We start from the raw sequence: 18,455 nt of genomic DNA on the forward strand, positions 1-18,455 counted from the left end.
GAATCAGTATCTTTTTGCTATCAGAGCAAATTATTGGGAATTTAAATTCGAAAAGATTGATTTTAGGTGATAATATACAAATGTCTAATGGTTTTGGATTGGTTACGCTAGATATTTTCAACATTACACTAGCAGAAGCTGGCAATTATACATGTCAGTTGTCAAATGAAGTGGGTATTATGGAATCAACAGCTACCGTACTTGTTCAGCGTGAGAATTTTCAGATTAATTTTGGTCAAATTTGTAGTTGAAATAAAATTAAAGTTAAGTGCAAACTCAGTCCAAAAGCTAAGAATGGTTGAATTCATAATGTTTAGAAATTGAAGAGTTTAATCATGTTGATATGAAATAAATAAAGATTGGCAGTTTAGCTTGACGATACATAAACTTAATAACTTCTTTTCCTCTTTCCTTTAATCTGTGAATCTTAGCTTTGATATTTGCAGCTCGTGTAAAAGATTTCGAACAGAGAAATATAGTAGATGTGGAAGATGCCCGTGAATATCGACTTGAAATTGATGCTTCAGCTCATCCACCAGTCTTCCTTACAAATGTTTGTCCTATGATCTCAAAGATTTTTTTGCATTGAAATAATTCGAGGCTTAAAAAGCTCAAAAAATTCTATCTCATCTGTTTCTTTCAACTTGTGCACATTTGTCTCGATGTCAATTTGCATTCAGTAGCAGATTTTTATAACTCACTTTTAGCTATCAAATTGTCACTGCAATCAAGAGCTTGGCAGTTCATATTTTGAAGCACGTATTGCACCCGTAAATGATCCTACATTGAAAGTAATTTGGCTGAAAGATGGACAACCTCTGCCAAATGCTAACAGAATCCAAGTATGCTTTAACTTTAAATACTTAAAAATTCTGTTTTGTGATATTGTTTTGAATCAACTTTATACATGGAATACCGTGCATAAAATTTTTAACGATTTAGACATTCAATAATTTTGGTTGCGTATCCTTAACATTGAATCCGACATATCCAGAAGATGAAGGCGTTTATACTTGCGTTCTGAAGAATTTACGTGGCCAAGCTCAAAGTGCAGCTCAGCTCACTACACTGCACACTACCAATTTGCAACTTGAATCTAAGCATGAACAATCATTAGCTCAGATCGGATATCTTGAGGGACATCAGGTACATCACATTAAGAAAGTTTACTTGGTTTGTATTTTTAAGCTCAAAATTAAGTTCTACACTTTTACAATTTCATTTTTTAAAGTTAATATGTTCTTTTTTAGAAATTTTTTTAGACATTGTAATTTGTAAAAATTTTATTTCCTGAATATTTGCATGAATATTTTTGTTCTATTTCAAAAAATTTTATATTTTATAAATCTTTGTTGATTTTGTTTTCATTTTTAACTATTTTAGGTTCACATTGGGCCACCATCCGTGGAAAGACCGGAAGAATTTAACAGTATGGAACAACCACGTTTTGCACGTCAATTAGAAAGCCACATTGAAGTAAATGAAAATGAACCAGTGCATTTCGAAGCACGGATCCAACCCGCAAGTGACGTGAAAATGGTTGTTGAATGGTAATTTCACGCTACTAATCTGAAGTTCTTATTAAATTTGCACTAGTAGTATATTATTCGGATGTATATTCTTTAGAGTATGTTCTTTTTAAAACAGCCAGCTGCATGTTCTGTGAACTGGTACTAATCTCAAAATAATTATGTTCTTAAAAAATTGAAATTTTATAAGAATGTTTTTCATAAAATTAAATTTTTGTTAATTCAGAGTTATCCATAAAAATTTTTTTTAATGACATTAACAAATGTTTCAGATATATCATTAAGAAATATGTGTTGCATTTGTTCTCATTTGATTACAAATTATTAATGAAGTCCTACCTATTCATTTTATTTTTAGAATTCCGCTGTTCCAGTGAGCTTTTCAGTTTATATTTTTGTAGGCAACAAAAAAATTGAGCTTTTTCAGGTACCACAATGGCGCACCTTTACCAGCAGCACACAGACTGAGACCAATGTTCGATTTTGGTTATGCTGCTCTGGATATTCTGTATGCATTCCCTGAGGATTCTGGGATCTATACATTGATTGCCAGGAATGAACTAGGTGAAGTGCAATCAAACCTCGAATTGATCGTCAATTCGGAGAAATCTCTTTATCTGGATGCCCATCATCCGGAAGGTAATAAGACTTTGACAGTTTTCTGCGAAAGGAAATGCTTTAAATTATCTATAGACCTAAACATTTCTCCTTGAATTTGAACTAACTCGTGAATAATTTTGTTAATTACTTTAAAGGACTCGATCGGATTCAGGAGTTGGAACAAAGTCGCATTCGTCCACTGGAATATCCAGCTGACCGTGAATGTGATCATGAGCCGCGATTCATCGGTGATTTGCATGATTTGGAGTTGAACGAAAACGAAAATATTCACTTTGCTTTAAAGGTTTGTACATATTGATGCTTTATGTAATCTGAATTTTTTCAAATGCTAGATTTTAAATGTGTTGAATTTCCATTTAAGTTGGAACCGATGAATGATCCTACGATGAAAGTAGAATGGTACGTTAATGGACGTCCACTTTTGATTAGTTCTCGTGTCCGAACTCAATGTGAATTCGGTTTTTTAACGACTGATATTCGTGGGGCTATTCCGGAAGATTCTGGAATTTATGCCATAAAAGCAACAAATGCGCTGGGTGAAGGAACAAAGGAATGCAGAGTAACCGTAAAACGTCAGTTTTTCAAATTTTCCACTAAAATGGCGGAAATGGAACTTTGGAATTAATTCATTTTGCAGGCTAGGAAAATTAAATTGATCAGAAACGAATTTATTTGTAGCACATGCAACTATACTTTCTGAGACGCAACATCAAGAAAGTTTGGGCAAAATCCATCAAATCGAGAATTTACATAAGTATGGTCGACAGGAAGTGGAGGATATAGGCCCTCAGGTAAGGTGAATTTCAATTTTCAGAGCAATCACTATATGATTTCAGAAAGAAAAAGAAACCTTACTTTTGATAATATTTTTAATGCCTATAAATGAAATTTATAGGCCTTATTCTTGTAAGTTGTTATAAAAATTTGAGCAGTTTGATTTTCAACAAATTTAGTAAATTTATACCTTATTTCTAATAATATATTCAATAAAGACCTTATACCTTATTAATTTTGTCGAGATCATATGAAGTAATGTTGTCCGAGTCATAGTATGTCCATATAAACTTGTAATTACTAATTGAAAATTTACTATATAGGAACCGCCATGCTTCACAAAACCATTACCTGGCGATATTGGTGAAGTGGAAGAGGGAGAGCCACTTCATCTGGAATGTCAAATAATTCCAGTAAATGATAACACATTACACGTTAGCTGGTTAAAGGATGGGAAGCCAATTCCCACAGGTTACTTTTAATTCATTTTCATCATAGTCTTTAGCATCTGAAAAGAATGCGCTTTTTTTTCCTTTAGATGCCAACGAAAATTGTTCGTATTACCGTGACCTTATAAAAGATTTTTATATAGGACATAGATTCCGTACCTTCCATGATTTTGGTTTCGTTTCTTTGGATATTTTGGATGTCTATGCTGAAGATTCGGGAACATACACGTGTGTTGCAAAGAATGCGCTCGGACAAGCGAACTCATCCATTACTTTCACATGCAAGGGTATCTTTTTTCTTTGTTTTTACCATTCATATTTTGCATGGATATTTTTTTGATAAATAATCACTATGTTTTTAGATAAAGAACGGATTCTTGGTCAAACACAGCATCCGAGCAGTGTTGCTAAAATTCAACAAATTGAAGCACCAAAGCCGGTCCCACAAGAAGTTCCGGACGTAATAAAAGAAGTAAGTGCATTCACTCTCAATTTGCTATTCAGTGTGGAGAATGTATTTGGTAATGAAAGTTTGTTATGAATCACCAATTCAAATCCAAGTTTATAATTAGGTGGCACTTGTAACCAGAAATCAGCCTTAAGCTTTCGCATATGTTTGATTTCTCTTTAAAATCATTTTTGTACAATCCGAGATTCTCATGATCTTTGATATCGGAAACTTTTTCATTAAACCTATAGAACAGATGTTTTGTCAAATTTAATTATATTTACAAGTAAAAAAGGGAAATTCTTATAGGCACCAAAATTCATCAAGCATATTGGTATCGGTGAAATGATATATGTTACTGAAGGTGACAATGTTTATCTGGGAGCACAAATCACTCCTGTTGATGATAATTCCTTAACGGTTTATCTATCTTCTTTTGTAGATTTCTTTGTATTTCAATATTTTATTATTAACTAAGCTTCTAGTTTGTCAAATGTCGGCAAAGATGCTGTGATCCACATAGACAACTTTAGTAGAAAGCTTTGCAATTTTTTTAGAAGTTTTAAGCATTTTTTTTTTTTTTTTTGTTTAGTATGAATGGCTTTTAAATGGCAGGCCGTTAATGAAAGCACACCGTTTTGTGCTTACTCATGATTTCGGGTTTATTGCACTCAATATTTTATACATGTATCCAGAAGATAGTGGTACTTATACTCTGGTTGTGAAAAATGCAGCTGGTGAAGCACAGTCTGTTGCTGATATTGACTGTAAAGCTAAAGGAAGCATGGTTTGTATTTTTGTATCTTAAAACATAGGTTTTGTTCAGGAATTTTTTTTGGTCTTGTTAAATCATCCAGTTATAGAAAGTACCAGAAGAAATTTTTTTTTTCACTCAGTATGTCCAATAAATTGCTCAAGTGTTCATTCTTAATATACTCTAATAAACAAAACTGATTGCTTATTTTGGCTAGTTTGAAGCTGCTTTGAAATTTTCAAATTCGTCCATGCTGAATTACTTTCTCAATTTTTCAGATAACTGAATCCTTCCATCCTAATTCAGTACAACGTATTCGTGAACTAGAAATGCCGTTACAATCACCGGATGAACGCCCGGAAGCACCTCGAATGGCACCACGGATTGTACGAACTCTACCACCACAAATGGATAATATCCATGAAAGTCAAACACTTCATTTAGAAGCACAAATTCTACCTGTCGATGATAATCAACTCAAGGTAAGTTATGTAACTTTACAAATAGAGCATGCTAAAATAAGCTATCGATTATTTGCGTAAATTGATTTTGCTAACGAAAAACATAGACTAAATGTAGAAACAATAGACCAATAATTCAGCAATAGCAGATAAACGCAGATAAACGGATGTGGAAAAAGCCTGTCTACTACACAAGAATGGTGTAAGGGCAGTTTAGGGTATAGTCCAGATGTTCTTGAAGTCAATCGGATAGACCGTTCTTCTGATTCTCACATGTTGAACATTTATTTCCAAAAAAGTAACCAGGTGGAAATTTTTGTGAGCCTTCCAGACATGAAAAATAAAACATTTAGGTTGAATGGCTTCATAACGGACACCCATTGAAAGCTGGTAGCCGTTATCGCTTGATGAATGATTTCGGCTTCGTATCTCTGGACATTGATTATGTTATCGCAGAAGATGCTGGGACATATACATTGCTTGTCACAAATCCAGAGGGTGATTTCTCGTTTATTTTCATTATTTTTTCAAATAGGAAAAAATGACAAAGAAGATTCATAATTGGAATCAGGGTCGGCTTAAGTTGGGAATAACTAAGTAAGAAGACAAAGTAATTGCTCGAGAAAAATCAAAACCTAGGTTGTAAAATATTTGTCTACATTGTATAGGTAAAGTTAATGTTTCTTGAGTGTTTTATTTATGCAAAATAGTAATTTTGGATGCTTTATATAAATTAATTAATTTAAATGAACGTCTCGGTTACGTCTGATGGCCGTGAAAATATTCTAATTTTCCGTTGTAGGTCGTGCTGAGACAAGCACACAATTTAATGTGGAACGATTGAAAAATATTTATTTGGACACCGAACACCCTGAAAGCTTACGACGGATCCAGGAAATTGAAGCAGTACAACCAGCAAAACCATCTGAAGAAGAATTAATGCCTGAAAAGCCATCTTTCATTCAGCAATTGAGCGGTCCTAAAGAAGTCCTTAGAGAAGGACAATCAGTGCACATGGATTGCATGGTGCAACCAATTAATGACCCTAATTTAAAGGTGTTATTTTTTTTTAATTGGAAAAAATTTGCATGAGTTATCAAATCAGCTAAACTTATATTGTTCATTGCTTGAAAAGTTTCTCCATTTTTCTTGCAGTCAATAAAAAGATGTCTCATTTTTTACATGAAAATTCTAGATTTACTTATTCTGAAACTCTAAGAAATCTCGCTGAAAGATTTTCATCGTAAATTTTACAGATTGAATGGTTCCTTAATGGTTATCCAATTATGTTTGGATCACGCATTCGAACTATGCATGACTTCGGCTACGTAGGCCTTGAGTTCCTACATATTCATCCTGAAGATTCGGGTACTTACACATGCAAAGCTAGTAATGCAGCTGGTGAAGCAACTACTGAATTTTTCATCGAATGCAAACGTAAATATTGCTGGAATTAGTGATACTATTATGAGTGAAAGTGTAACAGACATATTTTGCTTGCTTTTTTCATTGACGCAGCAATGTGATATAATTTTTTTTTTTTTTTTTTTTTTTTTTTTACTTCTAAAAAGGATTTTTTCTTTCATAACAGACTTAACAATATGCTCGTGATTTTATTTTGCAGCACGAAGAAATATCTATCTTGATACTCAGCATGCAGATTCATGGGCGAAAATCCAGGAGATAGAAAATTATGAACCACCACGTGAACCATCGCCTGAACTTTCGTTTCCACCACCAACTTTCACTGTACCATTACAAGTAAGCTTTTGTTACCTTCAACAGAGTATTATTTCAGTTTGAATTCTCCTGATAATGCAAACAACTTTTGTGATAATCCTAATGTCCGTGATCTCTTATAGAATTTCGATGGTATCTTTGACGGTGAAAGTGTTAGATTAGAATGTAGACTGCAACCAGTTAATGATCCGACACTGAAAGTATATTGGACCAAAAATGGATTACCGTTGCCGGAAGGTAGGTGATGCAATTTAGTGGATTATATAATTAACAAAATTTAGATATGTGCTAATTCTGAAAGCCTGAAATAAAATTCTCTTGAACGACTAACATAGGAAAGATCATATTGTAAGTTTCCATGATGAAACTGTAGCGCTATTATTTAGGAAGCCAATTGTTGGTTAACAGTTTGGTTCATCTGAAACCTTTTTACCATCGATTTTACTCGTTTAAATTTTCTTCTTCGTTAAAATTAAATTATGCTTTCAGGAAGTCGTTTCATGCCTGCACGTAATTTGGATTATGTTACTTTGGATCTGTTGGCTGTGTATGGCGAAGATTCCGGAATCTATTCATGCCGAGCAGTTAGTGAATTTGGAGAAGCAACAACTTCATGTACCGTTACATGCCAACGTTAGTTACTGTATATGTGTGTAGAATATTTACTGAATTTGTTGGAACTATATCTGAATGCACTGAGAATTGTATGTTTAGCAACGGAATCACTGCTTTTGAATACTCAGCATCAAGAGTCTTGGAATCAAATTCAAGATATAGAAAACCGTCGTCCCCAAGAACCGATTTACCTTGAACCTGAAAAAATAAAGCCAAGATTTGTTGTGGCTTTGCCTGCGCAAATTGGTGAATTCAGTGAAGGCGAACCCATTCATCTGGAAGGACAGGTTGGTTTCATTAAAATTTAATTTCAATAGATCTCTTTATGAAAAGACATTCGTTTGAGAAGTGACACATCTTCATCGATGAAATCTGTTTTAAAAGATAGAATGTTTAGTTTTTGTTAGTGGTTAAAATTTTCTTTGTTAATAAGTGACTACTGTATTTCCTCTATACACTTAAATCAACTAAATTAAATTGCATTTAGGAATATGTATTTCTGTCTGGCATTTCTACAGAATATTTTATCAACCACTTTTTTAATCACTTTTTCAAAATCACCAATTTTGACAAAAAATTAGTCTGAATAGTGCGCTTAGAATTTTGTTTCAGCTTAGCATTTTTCAGATAGAACCAACGAGCGATAATGAACTCACGGTAGAGTGGTATCAAAACGGTCAACCGCTCGCAAATGGACATCGTTTCCGGAAAACGCACGATTTTGGATATGTTTCGTTGGACATTCTCTATGCTTTTCCTGAAGATAGTGGCGAATGGACATGTGTAGTCAGTAATAGTTTGGGTTGGTTTTTGCTTTTTCGATGTTTAATAAATTATATTTAGAATTTAAATTAATATTTAAAAGTCTGCAGTTCTGAGAACTCTGCAATCTGAAGTTTTTAAGAGATCGATTTTCTTTATTAATGATCATTACTTGAAACCCGGTTTCGAACGGATCATACTAAATTTAGTTATAAGTAAAGAATGCTAAATTCAGGAGATGCACACTCAACAGCAGTGTTTAAAATTATCGGCAAGAAAGTAATCAACAGTGAAAGCCAACATCCAGAAAGTTTGCAAAGAATTCGAGAAATCGAAGCACCAAAAGAAGTAGCACCAGAACCACCCGAATTAAAGCCTTTGGCACCTCAGTTCATACAACCGATGGAAGCCATCGAAAGGATCGAAGGCCAACCAGCCCACTTTGAAACGAGGTTTTACTTTTTTTGTATTAAATCGTTACATTTAAATGTGTATTAAAATTTGAAGAATTTTGACTACACGTTAGCATCGCTCTGCTAACTTCTACAACAAAATATTCTTTTATTTTTTACTAATTCAAAACGAAATTTTAATTTAAATTTTATTTTGATGATCGCCAATTTCGGTACGTATATAGACAAATCTTTTTTTTTTTTTTTTTTTGCTTTATCTCAGTCTTTGCTCACAGAAATCTTTCATTGTTCGATATTCTAGGGTAACACCAATTAACGATCCAAAGATGAGAATACAGTGGTTCAAAGATGGTGTTCCTCTATTAAACAGTAATCGATTCCATCATACATCTGATTTTGGATTTATCGGATTGGATATTTCATATACTGTTCCGGAAGATGCTGGTATATATACGGTTGTAGCAACAAACGAACAAGGACAGGACCAAGTAGAAGGGCAGCTTTATGTTGAGACCAGATCAGGTTTGACATGCATTTTAATGAAACTTCCAGAAAAAAAAGAATCAAAAAATGTACATTATGATATTCGAGATGAAAAGTTCAAATTTTTTTAATTTGCATGAAAATTGTATTATTTTCAGCCATTCTTGGCGATACGCAGCATGAGAGTAGCTGGCAAAAGATTCAAGTATTGGAACAGCCGAAAAAAGGGCCTGAAGAGGCTCCAGAATCTATTCACGGGTCACCTCATTTTACTCGACAATTAAATTCTAATGAAAATCTTATTGAGGGACAACCAGCGCACTTCGAGGCACAATATGAACCTATTAATGATCCACAGCTAGCAATTTTATGGTGGGTTTTGAAAAGGAATATGGAAGTAATTTTTAAATTTGTATTATTAAGATAATTGGTGCAATGTTATTTTCCTTATTCTTATTCTGGTGGATTCCGGTCTCTGGAATGTGAAATTTTTGATCATCCAAAGTCGAGTACTCTGGAAACAATTGTAAATTGAGGAGAGAAATTTTTGTGAATTCCGAATTTAATTGTTAGAAACCCTTAACTCTTTTGTAGGTTTCATAATGGTCGTCCATTAGCTGCTGGTAGTCGTATTTCAATGAGAAATGAATTTGGTTTGGTAACCCTCGACATACATTATGTTTTACCGGAAGATATAGGTGAATTCCGTTGCTTGGTAAGAAATGCAATGGGTGAGGATCAAACATCCGGCAATTTGCAGTGCCAGACTCGAGCAAGTATCCTTGCGGAAGTACAACATCCAGAAAGCTGGAAACGAATTCAAGTATGACAATCTACTCCAATAAATTATTTCTTCACTGAAAGATTCTGGCCATTATTTTTTTTCATCCAGTAAAGGTATTTTAGGAAATTGAAGCGCCAAAAGTTGTTCCAACTGTTCCAGAATCAACAGTTTATGCAAAACCTACTTTTACACAACCCTTGAAAAGTATAGCTGATGTGCCGGAAGGGAGTGCTGTTCTTCTAGAAGCAAGGGTTATACCTGTTAATGATCCCAAACTACAAATTCAATGGTAAATTTTGCTATTTTTTTTTAAATTAGGTGCCAATTTTATGAAATTTTCCTGCAACAAGAAAAAGGGCGCGAAATACGAACATTTGACTTCATAAATTCCATTCTTGAAAGCTTGTTTAGAGAAATCGGAAGTTCTAGATTTCAACTTTAAAGAAATCTTTAGGTTCCATAATGATGCCCCGTTGCAACAGAGTAGCTGGCATACAATGACCAATGATTTTGGATGTGTCACTTTGCGCATCTCACCCGTTTATTCGCACCACTCTGGTGTCTACTCATGTAAAGCAGTAAATGAACAAGGAGCAGCTGTAACAAGCGCAAATATATCTATTCTGGGTATTTGTTTTAAGCTTGCACTTCACAATAAAATAAAACTAAAGTCCTTTTTAAAGAAATAACACATTCTGCTTAAACTCGGAAACTCTATCTCAGGTGCGGATAGTTTGGTGGTAGATACTCAACATCCAGATTCTTTGAAAAGAATCCAAGAATTGGAATCGGTTGATAAAAACATGCGCTTGGAAGTACCCGAACCGGAGTTCGGCAAACCAAATTGGATTAAAGCTTTTGACAACATTGATAACTTGCAAGAAGGTGAAATTGTTCACTTGGTTGGATGTGTAGAACCAGTTGGTGATCCGCACTTGAAGATCGAATGGTATCTGAATGGCGCTCCTCTGAAGAATTGTAAATTTGTTAAATTTGCTTATTGTTTTTTTTTCCACTCTTTCGTTTTGAAATGTCAGCTCTACTTCTGAATTTTATAAGAAAAAGAAGCTGAAAATTTAAGGTGTTTGCATTTCTCATTTTCACTGATTTTTCGGCCCCCTTACGATCGTTTTTTATTAGAGTTTAAAAATTTTCAGCAAATCGCTATCGTCATGAAAATGATTTTGGAAATATCACGTTAACAGTAGTTCATGTTCTTCCGGAAGATTCTGGAGTATATACATGCAAAGCAATAAATAAACAGGGTGAAGCTACTACCAGTGCTACAGTGAAAGTTGCTGGTTAGTTTAAATGTTTCGGTTTCACCAAACTTTGAAGTACCGTTTTTTGCATTTGTTTTCTGTTACAAGTGCAATGAAAAACAATCTGTTTAATTTTAGGTTATGAATCAATAGTGCGTGATGCTCAACATCCAATATCCTGGGAAAAGATCCAGATTCTTGAAACACCGATAGTAATTGAAGAAATTGAGGAAACGATAGAAAAGGAGAAACCGCGCTTTCTCACACAACTCGAGTCGGCAACTGATATTTCTGAAGGTGCCGTCGTGCATCTGGAAGCAACATTCCAACCTGCTCGTGATCCTGATCTTAAAGTTTCTTTTTATTTCCATTTTTATGCGGCAGTTTTTCACCATTAAATTTGTTATGCTTACATTTTGGGTTGATGTTATCCTGTCTCAACCTGTTTACTATAAAATCTTTGCATGAATTTGAAAAGTAGATTCACTGAAACAAGCATTCATTGTTAAACGGCATTCTGATTGAGTTTCAATAATTCTTGTTTGAAGGTAGTCTGGCTACGTAATGGGCAACCGCTTGGTGCTAGTCAGCTGATAAAAACAAGAAGCGAACTGGGCTGGGCAGCTCTGGATATTGGTGGTGTTAATCCCGATCATAATGGTGTCTATACACTTAAGATTATAAACAGCGAAGGAGAAGCAGCTTCATCTGCATCTATTAAGGTATTTGCAAAGTTTGATCTTAAAGATTTTAAGATGCTAAATTTATTTATTATTATTTAATCACATCACATGCATACTGTTAACATCTAATTGCGATTATTTCATTTTTTTTTTTTTTTTTTTTTTTGTAGTTATATGGTTAACACAAACCGTTGTTATGGTTAAAATATTTAATTTAGGTCGCTGGTATTGGAGACATTTTATTGGATACCACACATGAAGAGTCGTGGCGTAGAATCCAAGAAATTGAAGCACCAAAAGAAAAGACACCTGGTACGGTATAAGTTTTTGTTCTTTCTCTAGAACTTCGAAATTCCTTATGGATAGCTATCAACTTTTTTGACACTAAAATACATAAACTTTTTTCTTCCTTGAAATACATGAACATCTTTACTTAAATGCTTAAATACATTTGCACGGTCCGAAATGTCTGTGAATTCTCAGCTTAACAATAGCATTTCATTTTGTCTGTTGGTGACTTGTGGCATTGCAGAACCACCACCGCCGGTTTATGACACTCCATCATTTCATGAGCAAATTTCTGATGTTGAATGCGGTGAAGGTGAACCATCACACTTCGAGGCTGTCGTTATACCAATTAATGATCCCAATTTGCAAGTTACTTGGTTTCGCAATGGACAGCCATTGGCACATGGCTCGAAATATGCTATATCACGGGACTTCGGCTTTTGCACTTTGGATATCAGCTATACATATCCTGAAGACCAAGTATTACTTATATCTTAGTGATCAAGTATGAGTCATTTTTTCAAACACTAGCAAGGTAAAATTGAAGCGCTAGCGGAGCATGATTAGCTATCTAGCCATGTTCCACTCCTGACAAAAACATCATCTGTTGTTTTATTAAAAATATTTAATTTTTCTGGAAATGGAAGATTTTTTTTTTTTTTTCAAATTTATTATTTCTACACTTTATTTTTACGAAATTTAGGGTGTATATCAGTTACGTTTAACAAACGAAAATGGGGAGGCAGTTTCTAGTGCTACACTGAAGTGTCATCCAAAGGAGGCAATATATGGGGACACCCAGCACATGGAGTCATGGATACGAATACAGGTTATACCAACAAAAATACCATTTTCAGTTGTCCTGAATTCCAGTTTTTTGTCATAAACTACTGAATGCATGTTATGATGCTCTGAATTTAGGAACTAGAAGCACCGAAAGCACCGAAGCCAGAAATGCCGCCACCTCCTAAAATATTACCTCGATTTCTTACAAATATCCAAAGCCCCGGCGGCGATTTATATGAAGGGCAACCAGCGCACTTTGAAGTTACCGTAGAACCAGTAGATGATCCTGATCTTAAAATACAGTGGTGAGTACCTTTCAATATTTATAAGCAGTATGTTAGTATTTTTGTTTTCCTGATACTTTCTATTTATATGAAATTCAATTGTTCTATCACTTAGACTGTCTGTTTAGGTTCTTGAATGGAAATCCGATATCAGCTAGCTCAAGAATAAAGATGATTAACGATTTTGGTTGGATTATTATGGACATAAATGCAACTGAGTCACGGGACAGTGGCGAATGGACATGTGTCGTGTCAAATGAAGTCGGCGAAGCGAAAAGTTCTGCATCCATTAATGTTTTAAGCAAAGAAAGCATCGTTTCTGATTCAATGCAACCACAGAGTCTTGAAAGAATTATGGAAATGGAAGCTGAGAAACCAATTCCTTATGAAGCTCCACCGAAAGTTAGTTTTAGAGTATTGATTATTAGTAAGGAGTTAAATAGCAGAAGAATTATAAATGTTCATTTTTCAAGCACACCGTTGTGAATATTTCATTGGAAAAGCGGGAAAAAGAAATTCATTTATTTTGATTTTAAACATTTAAGAAAAAATGTTCTTTGCAAACTCTTACTTTCATTAATTTATTGTAAATTTGGTATAAATGGAATTAAAATTCAATTTAGTCCGATAGTTTGAAATAAACATAAAAAAATATGATGGACAGATAGTTATAGGTTCACCATCGTCTCCTTTTTCACCAGCAGGTTACGTTCTCTTGGTGCCTTACAAGATCTGGTAAACCAGCTTCACATGCATCACCTTGGTCACTATGATCATCGGAAGCAGGGACCTTTTGTACCTGGAACTCCTACAACTTGTTCTGCATCAATACTTGATTCTCCTGGTCGTTCCTCTTCACCCACTGGTTTAATTGTTCCATCTGCGCCTATCTTTTTGAATCTAACATTGCAGAAACAAATTTTTGATTTGTATAAAGTTTGGAACATATTATGGTCGTAAGTAAGACTAATTAAATTAAATTTGTGAAGCACTGGAGATTTTTCCCCTGGTTAACTACTGGGCCACATGGACAATAAAAACATGTCTCGTACTGCTGCGACTGTCCTCAGACACCTTGCATATCTGCATCATGCAGAGCATTCTAAATTATGACATTTAATTACAGGAAATTAACTGTGGATTTTTTTAAATTAGAAATATTCAATGGTTCCTTATTTTCAGATATTCGATCCACCTCAAATTACTGTTCATCTACAGAAGCCAGAAGATCTTACTGAAGGTGACAGCACTCATTTAGAAGCTCAATTCACACCGGTTGATGATCCAAATCTCAAAGTAGAATGGTTCCGTGATGCTAAACCCTTGTTTCATGCAAATCGATATAAAATGGTTCAAGACTTTGGCTTTGCAATACTTGATATCCTGCATCTCTTTGCACAGGTTTTTCCGATCCTTTATCATAAATTTGGATATTTAATACTTGAATTTAAACTCCATAAAAATAATGAGACAGATTTTTTGATCAGAGTTATTCTGCGAATACAATTTAATTTGTTTCAGACTTGAAACTTGACGTAAAATGCTGTCTTCTCCAATTTTTTTTCTTTAAATGATAGATGTATTTATGTTAGCCTTCTTTCTCTGCTATGATTGATGTTTAAAAATAATGGAATATTGGCTATAGTTTTGGAATAATTGCTGTTGTTGTTCCAGGATGCTGGTGAGTACACTGTAAAAGTTACTAATTCTGCAGGTGAAGCGAGTTCATCAACCATTTTAGAAATTGCATCAAAAGAGGCTCTTTTACTGCAACCTCAGGTGATTTGGAGATTCGTTTTTTTCTTTCTTTTTTTTTTTTTTTTTTTTTTTAATTTTTCAAATAGGTTGTTTATGATAAGAAGATTGAATAAGCTTTTATTCGAGTTTTATGAATTGGAAAGCGAAATTGTGCAAAAATTCACTGATGATAAGAAGTTTGTCGGATATTGACATATAACCTTCTGTTTAATTTCGTCTTCATGGATAGACTGTAACTACTGTTATGCACAAATATTTTTTATCAATAACTTGAGATGATTGTCAGTCTATTACATATGCTTGATAATGTCTGTTGATTTTTTGTGCAGGATGAAGGTAAAGCAAAAGCAATTGAACGACTAGAATATAATCTGCATTTGAAACCGGAAGAGAAAATTGTAGAAGAGCAGAAAACTGTTCCTGTATTTATCGAACCTCTTTCTGCTCCTGTCACTTGCGAGGAAGGGGATCGTGTTCATTTCACTGCCCGATATGAACCACTGAATGATAATCAGTTGCAGGTTGCTTTCATTAATATGCTTTTTTCAGGTCCTTTCAGAGAAATTGAAACTACGGGACGTAATTATGCATTTCTATACAAGAAATGTCAAAAATCTCTTTATACAATTTATATTTTGATATTCACCGATTACTTTCCGAATCTAGACTGATTCAAGACTACTTTTCCAGATCCAGTGGTATCTGAATGGAAAACCGTTAAAAACAGGAAGTCGTGTCAAAACAATCAATGATTTTGGTTTTGTTATTTTGGAAATATCGCCATCATATCCTGAAGATTCGGGCGAATATACATGCCGTGCCATTAACAAGGTTAAAGCATTTTGAATCTACAAAATTGCTATTCAACTGTTTCTGTTCTCGGCTTGCTAATCAAATACTTAAACGTGAAAAATTCTAGGTTGGTGAAGCAGTGACCAGCACACAGCTGACATGTAATCCGAAGCAGAAAATCATCACAAAGTCGCAGCTTCCAGATAGTATGTCTGGTGCTTATAAGAAAATCATTGAAATTGAGGCTCCGAAAATACCTGTTCCTGAGAAGCCAGAATTTGATTATGAAGCACCAAGGTTCTTAACCCAGTTGCAGGTTTGAATTTATTTGTCTCGAAAAATCCAATTTTCGATAGTCCTTTCATTAGTTTTCCAGTATCAATAATTTTCTCATTTTTGGTATAATGTCGTAAAATCTGTTGTTCGCTTCCCAGAATTACTTCCTTATTCAAAGCTATAGTTTTTCCTTGCAGTCACTGACGAATTTGTCAGAAGGACAGCTAGCGCATTTGGAGGCACGCGTGGAACCAGTAGGTGATCCGAACTTAAAGATTGAATGGTTCCATAATGAACATCCTGTCGGACACACAGCTCGAATGAAAACAATCCATGATTTTGGTTTTGTGGTTCTGGAATTAATCCCTGCAGAGCCACAAGATTCAGGCAAATGGGTATGTCGTGCGAGTAACAGGAAAGGACAAGCCGAGACATCATGTGATATGCAGGTTTAAAGTTATGACTTCTACTAGATACCGTCAGTAGTTTCAGTTTATGTTGTTATCATCATTTATATGTGATGGAGACGAATGATTTTCGAGGAAAAGGATTTTAATAATCAATAATTCCAGGTCAAAGGTATGGGTGGTGTTGTATCCGAATGGCAGAGTACTGCTGAAGGCAAAGATCGTATTGAAAAGTTGGAAGAATATATCCATCGGCCAAGAGATCAATTGGATCAGCCAGTTAGAGAGTTTGATGCACCGTATTTCACCCAAAATCTCGTTGATCTTGGTCAGGTAAAGAAATTAATGTAACATTGTTGCATTAACAATTGAGTTTAAATTTTATTATTGCTTTCAAAATTGCATTCAAATCCAGCTTATGTAATTTTCGCTCGAAAACTCAAGTAGGAATCAAAATTCTGAATGATATTTCTCAATATCAGCAATGTTTTCGAGAATTTGGGGAATATGAGGGAATCTAATTTCGCATTCTACTTAGACTATAACTTCGTAGCATTCAAACTTTTTGGTTAATAGATTCTTTCATTCTCAATTCATTTAAAAAAAAAAAAAAAAAAAACAGAAAAAGCAGAAAAGAAAACGATTTTAAATTGTAAGCTCTACATATGATTTTTGTCAGATGAATGAAGCAGAGGCAACAGCGTTTACTTGTGTGTTGCAACCAATTGGTGATCCGTCACTTCGCATTGAATGGCTTCATAACGGACATTCTATACCCTATTCCAATCGAATACATATGTCAAACGATTTTGGTGTCGCTACACTGTTGATTAAACATCTGATAAGCGAAGACAGTGGCGAATACAAGTATCGATTCAGCTGTTTTTTCGTAAAATTAATTAATCAGCAAATTATACCAGCAATTTTGAACTTCATTACAACTTCTCTTTCGAGTTAAATGCAATCCTGTTCCTTTTCGGATATAAAATTTTCATCTTATTGTCTTACCCTTATTGAGTCTTATCCAGGAATCGCAATTTGATACAGAATTTTTTAGGTGTATAGCTTATAATTCTAAAGGTAAGGCAGAAAGTATTGGTCATATTGAAGTTGCATCCATCATCCAAGTCGATGCGCCACAAATAATTCAACCACTCGTTGAAAACATTGATGGAGTTGAGGTATGTTTCTTTGTTGAACGGACGAACGTTTCTAAATGGTGATTTATGTTTTAAAGTAGATTTTGACAATCCAGTAAACAATGCGAAACCACAGTATCAGAGAAAAATCTGGTTCATTGCAGCAAGGCGACTCTATTCACATGGAATGTCGTGTATCACCGATCAATGATTCGAAATTGACAATTAACTGGTTGAAAGATGGCAAACCACTCGCGGAAGCTTCACGGTTTAAGCCATCATGCGAATTTGGTTTCGTGACGCTTGATATTCTATATGCACTTCCGGAAGACAGTGGCGTTTATGAATGTATTGTTATGAATGATAAAGGCGAAGCGTCCACTGAAACTCATGTCACGGTAATAATTTCTGAAGTATTATAATTCCTTGTATTTAAATCTTTTTGATGGAACCTTATAATTTTGCTATGCTTGAAAAGCTTTCCGTCTTATTTTCTTAGCGAGATAGGAATTCATTTATCGACTAATTTTTGATTTGAATTCAGGTTCTTTCAAAACCAAGCGTAGAATTTGCGCCGCAAGCACCCGGGGCCAATATGGAAAATCTTGAGAATCATCTGCGTCAACACACCCGTGTTCCTTTGGCGCTTAGCAAAGAGGATGCTTACAATGAAGCTACAAAGCGACCGCCTGAGTTTAAAACTAATTTGACGAATATTGGTGTTGAGGAGGGCGATTATTGCCGTTTCGAAACGCAAATTGCACCAATTAATGACCCGTATATGAAAGTAGAATGGTTTAAGGATGGAAAACCCGTTTTGATTGGTAATTCTGCTTTGTTTTCAAATAGAATTCTGAAAATTTGGCTTCAGAGCTATTCCTTCTCTCCAAAACTCAGTATAGTATTTTAAATGTATTATATATTTGATATTATTTCAAATTTTGAAA

The 18,455-nt window shown here is 34.5% G+C and overlaps 1 protein-coding gene across 1 annotated transcript in view; it reads left to right on the plus strand.

The window, feature by feature from the left end:
• Window positions 1-18,455, plus strand: part of Bma-ketn-1 (Prion-like-, putative) — a gene marked incomplete at both ends in the record, with an annotated part of 44,707 nt that overhangs the window by 18,475 nt on the left and 7,777 nt on the right. Inside the window, 49 exons of the mRNA XM_043082513.1 lie at window positions 67-210; window positions 447-553; window positions 708-842; window positions 943-1,146; window positions 1,384-1,550; window positions 1,957-2,168; window positions 2,285-2,433; window positions 2,512-2,722; window positions 2,829-2,941; window positions 3,248-3,395; window positions 3,517-3,660; window positions 3,736-3,845; window positions 4,131-4,241; window positions 4,414-4,608; window positions 4,854-5,057; window positions 5,390-5,534; window positions 5,839-6,092; window positions 6,293-6,473; window positions 6,661-6,797; window positions 6,899-7,013; window positions 7,266-7,409; window positions 7,491-7,678; window positions 8,019-8,193; window positions 8,389-8,605; window positions 8,868-9,088; window positions 9,208-9,421; window positions 9,644-9,872; window positions 9,956-10,122; window positions 10,288-10,460; window positions 10,557-10,811; window positions 10,991-11,134; window positions 11,234-11,448; window positions 11,644-11,817; window positions 11,997-12,090; window positions 12,311-12,546; window positions 12,770-12,895; window positions 12,988-13,157; window positions 13,265-13,538; window positions 14,319-14,537; window positions 14,811-14,915; window positions 15,224-15,415; window positions 15,585-15,725; window positions 15,814-16,002; window positions 16,160-16,411; window positions 16,535-16,702; window positions 17,049-17,236; window positions 17,427-17,550; window positions 17,673-17,906; window positions 18,053-18,332. Coding sequence (XP_042938447.1) covers window positions 67-210; window positions 447-553; window positions 708-842; window positions 943-1,146; window positions 1,384-1,550; window positions 1,957-2,168; window positions 2,285-2,433; window positions 2,512-2,722; window positions 2,829-2,941; window positions 3,248-3,395; window positions 3,517-3,660; window positions 3,736-3,845; window positions 4,131-4,241; window positions 4,414-4,608; window positions 4,854-5,057; window positions 5,390-5,534; window positions 5,839-6,092; window positions 6,293-6,473; window positions 6,661-6,797; window positions 6,899-7,013; window positions 7,266-7,409; window positions 7,491-7,678; window positions 8,019-8,193; window positions 8,389-8,605; window positions 8,868-9,088; window positions 9,208-9,421; window positions 9,644-9,872; window positions 9,956-10,122; window positions 10,288-10,460; window positions 10,557-10,811; window positions 10,991-11,134; window positions 11,234-11,448; window positions 11,644-11,817; window positions 11,997-12,090; window positions 12,311-12,546; window positions 12,770-12,895; window positions 12,988-13,157; window positions 13,265-13,538; window positions 14,319-14,537; window positions 14,811-14,915; window positions 15,224-15,415; window positions 15,585-15,725; window positions 15,814-16,002; window positions 16,160-16,411; window positions 16,535-16,702; window positions 17,049-17,236; window positions 17,427-17,550; window positions 17,673-17,906; window positions 18,053-18,332 — 8,694 coding nt within the window. The remainder of the gene's footprint in view (window positions 1-66; window positions 211-446; window positions 554-707; window positions 843-942; window positions 1,147-1,383; window positions 1,551-1,956; window positions 2,169-2,284; window positions 2,434-2,511; window positions 2,723-2,828; window positions 2,942-3,247; window positions 3,396-3,516; window positions 3,661-3,735; window positions 3,846-4,130; window positions 4,242-4,413; window positions 4,609-4,853; window positions 5,058-5,389; window positions 5,535-5,838; window positions 6,093-6,292; window positions 6,474-6,660; window positions 6,798-6,898; window positions 7,014-7,265; window positions 7,410-7,490; window positions 7,679-8,018; window positions 8,194-8,388; window positions 8,606-8,867; window positions 9,089-9,207; window positions 9,422-9,643; window positions 9,873-9,955; window positions 10,123-10,287; window positions 10,461-10,556; window positions 10,812-10,990; window positions 11,135-11,233; window positions 11,449-11,643; window positions 11,818-11,996; window positions 12,091-12,310; window positions 12,547-12,769; window positions 12,896-12,987; window positions 13,158-13,264; window positions 13,539-14,318; window positions 14,538-14,810; window positions 14,916-15,223; window positions 15,416-15,584; window positions 15,726-15,813; window positions 16,003-16,159; window positions 16,412-16,534; window positions 16,703-17,048; window positions 17,237-17,426; window positions 17,551-17,672; window positions 17,907-18,052; window positions 18,333-18,455) is intronic.

The sequence above is a fragment of the Brugia malayi genome, assembly GCF_000002995.4.
Source record: "Brugia malayi strain FR3 genome assembly, contig: Bm_v4_Chr4_scaffold_001, whole genome shotgun sequence".
NCBI classification, from domain to species: Eukaryota; Metazoa; Nematoda; class Chromadorea; order Rhabditida; family Onchocercidae; genus Brugia; species Brugia malayi.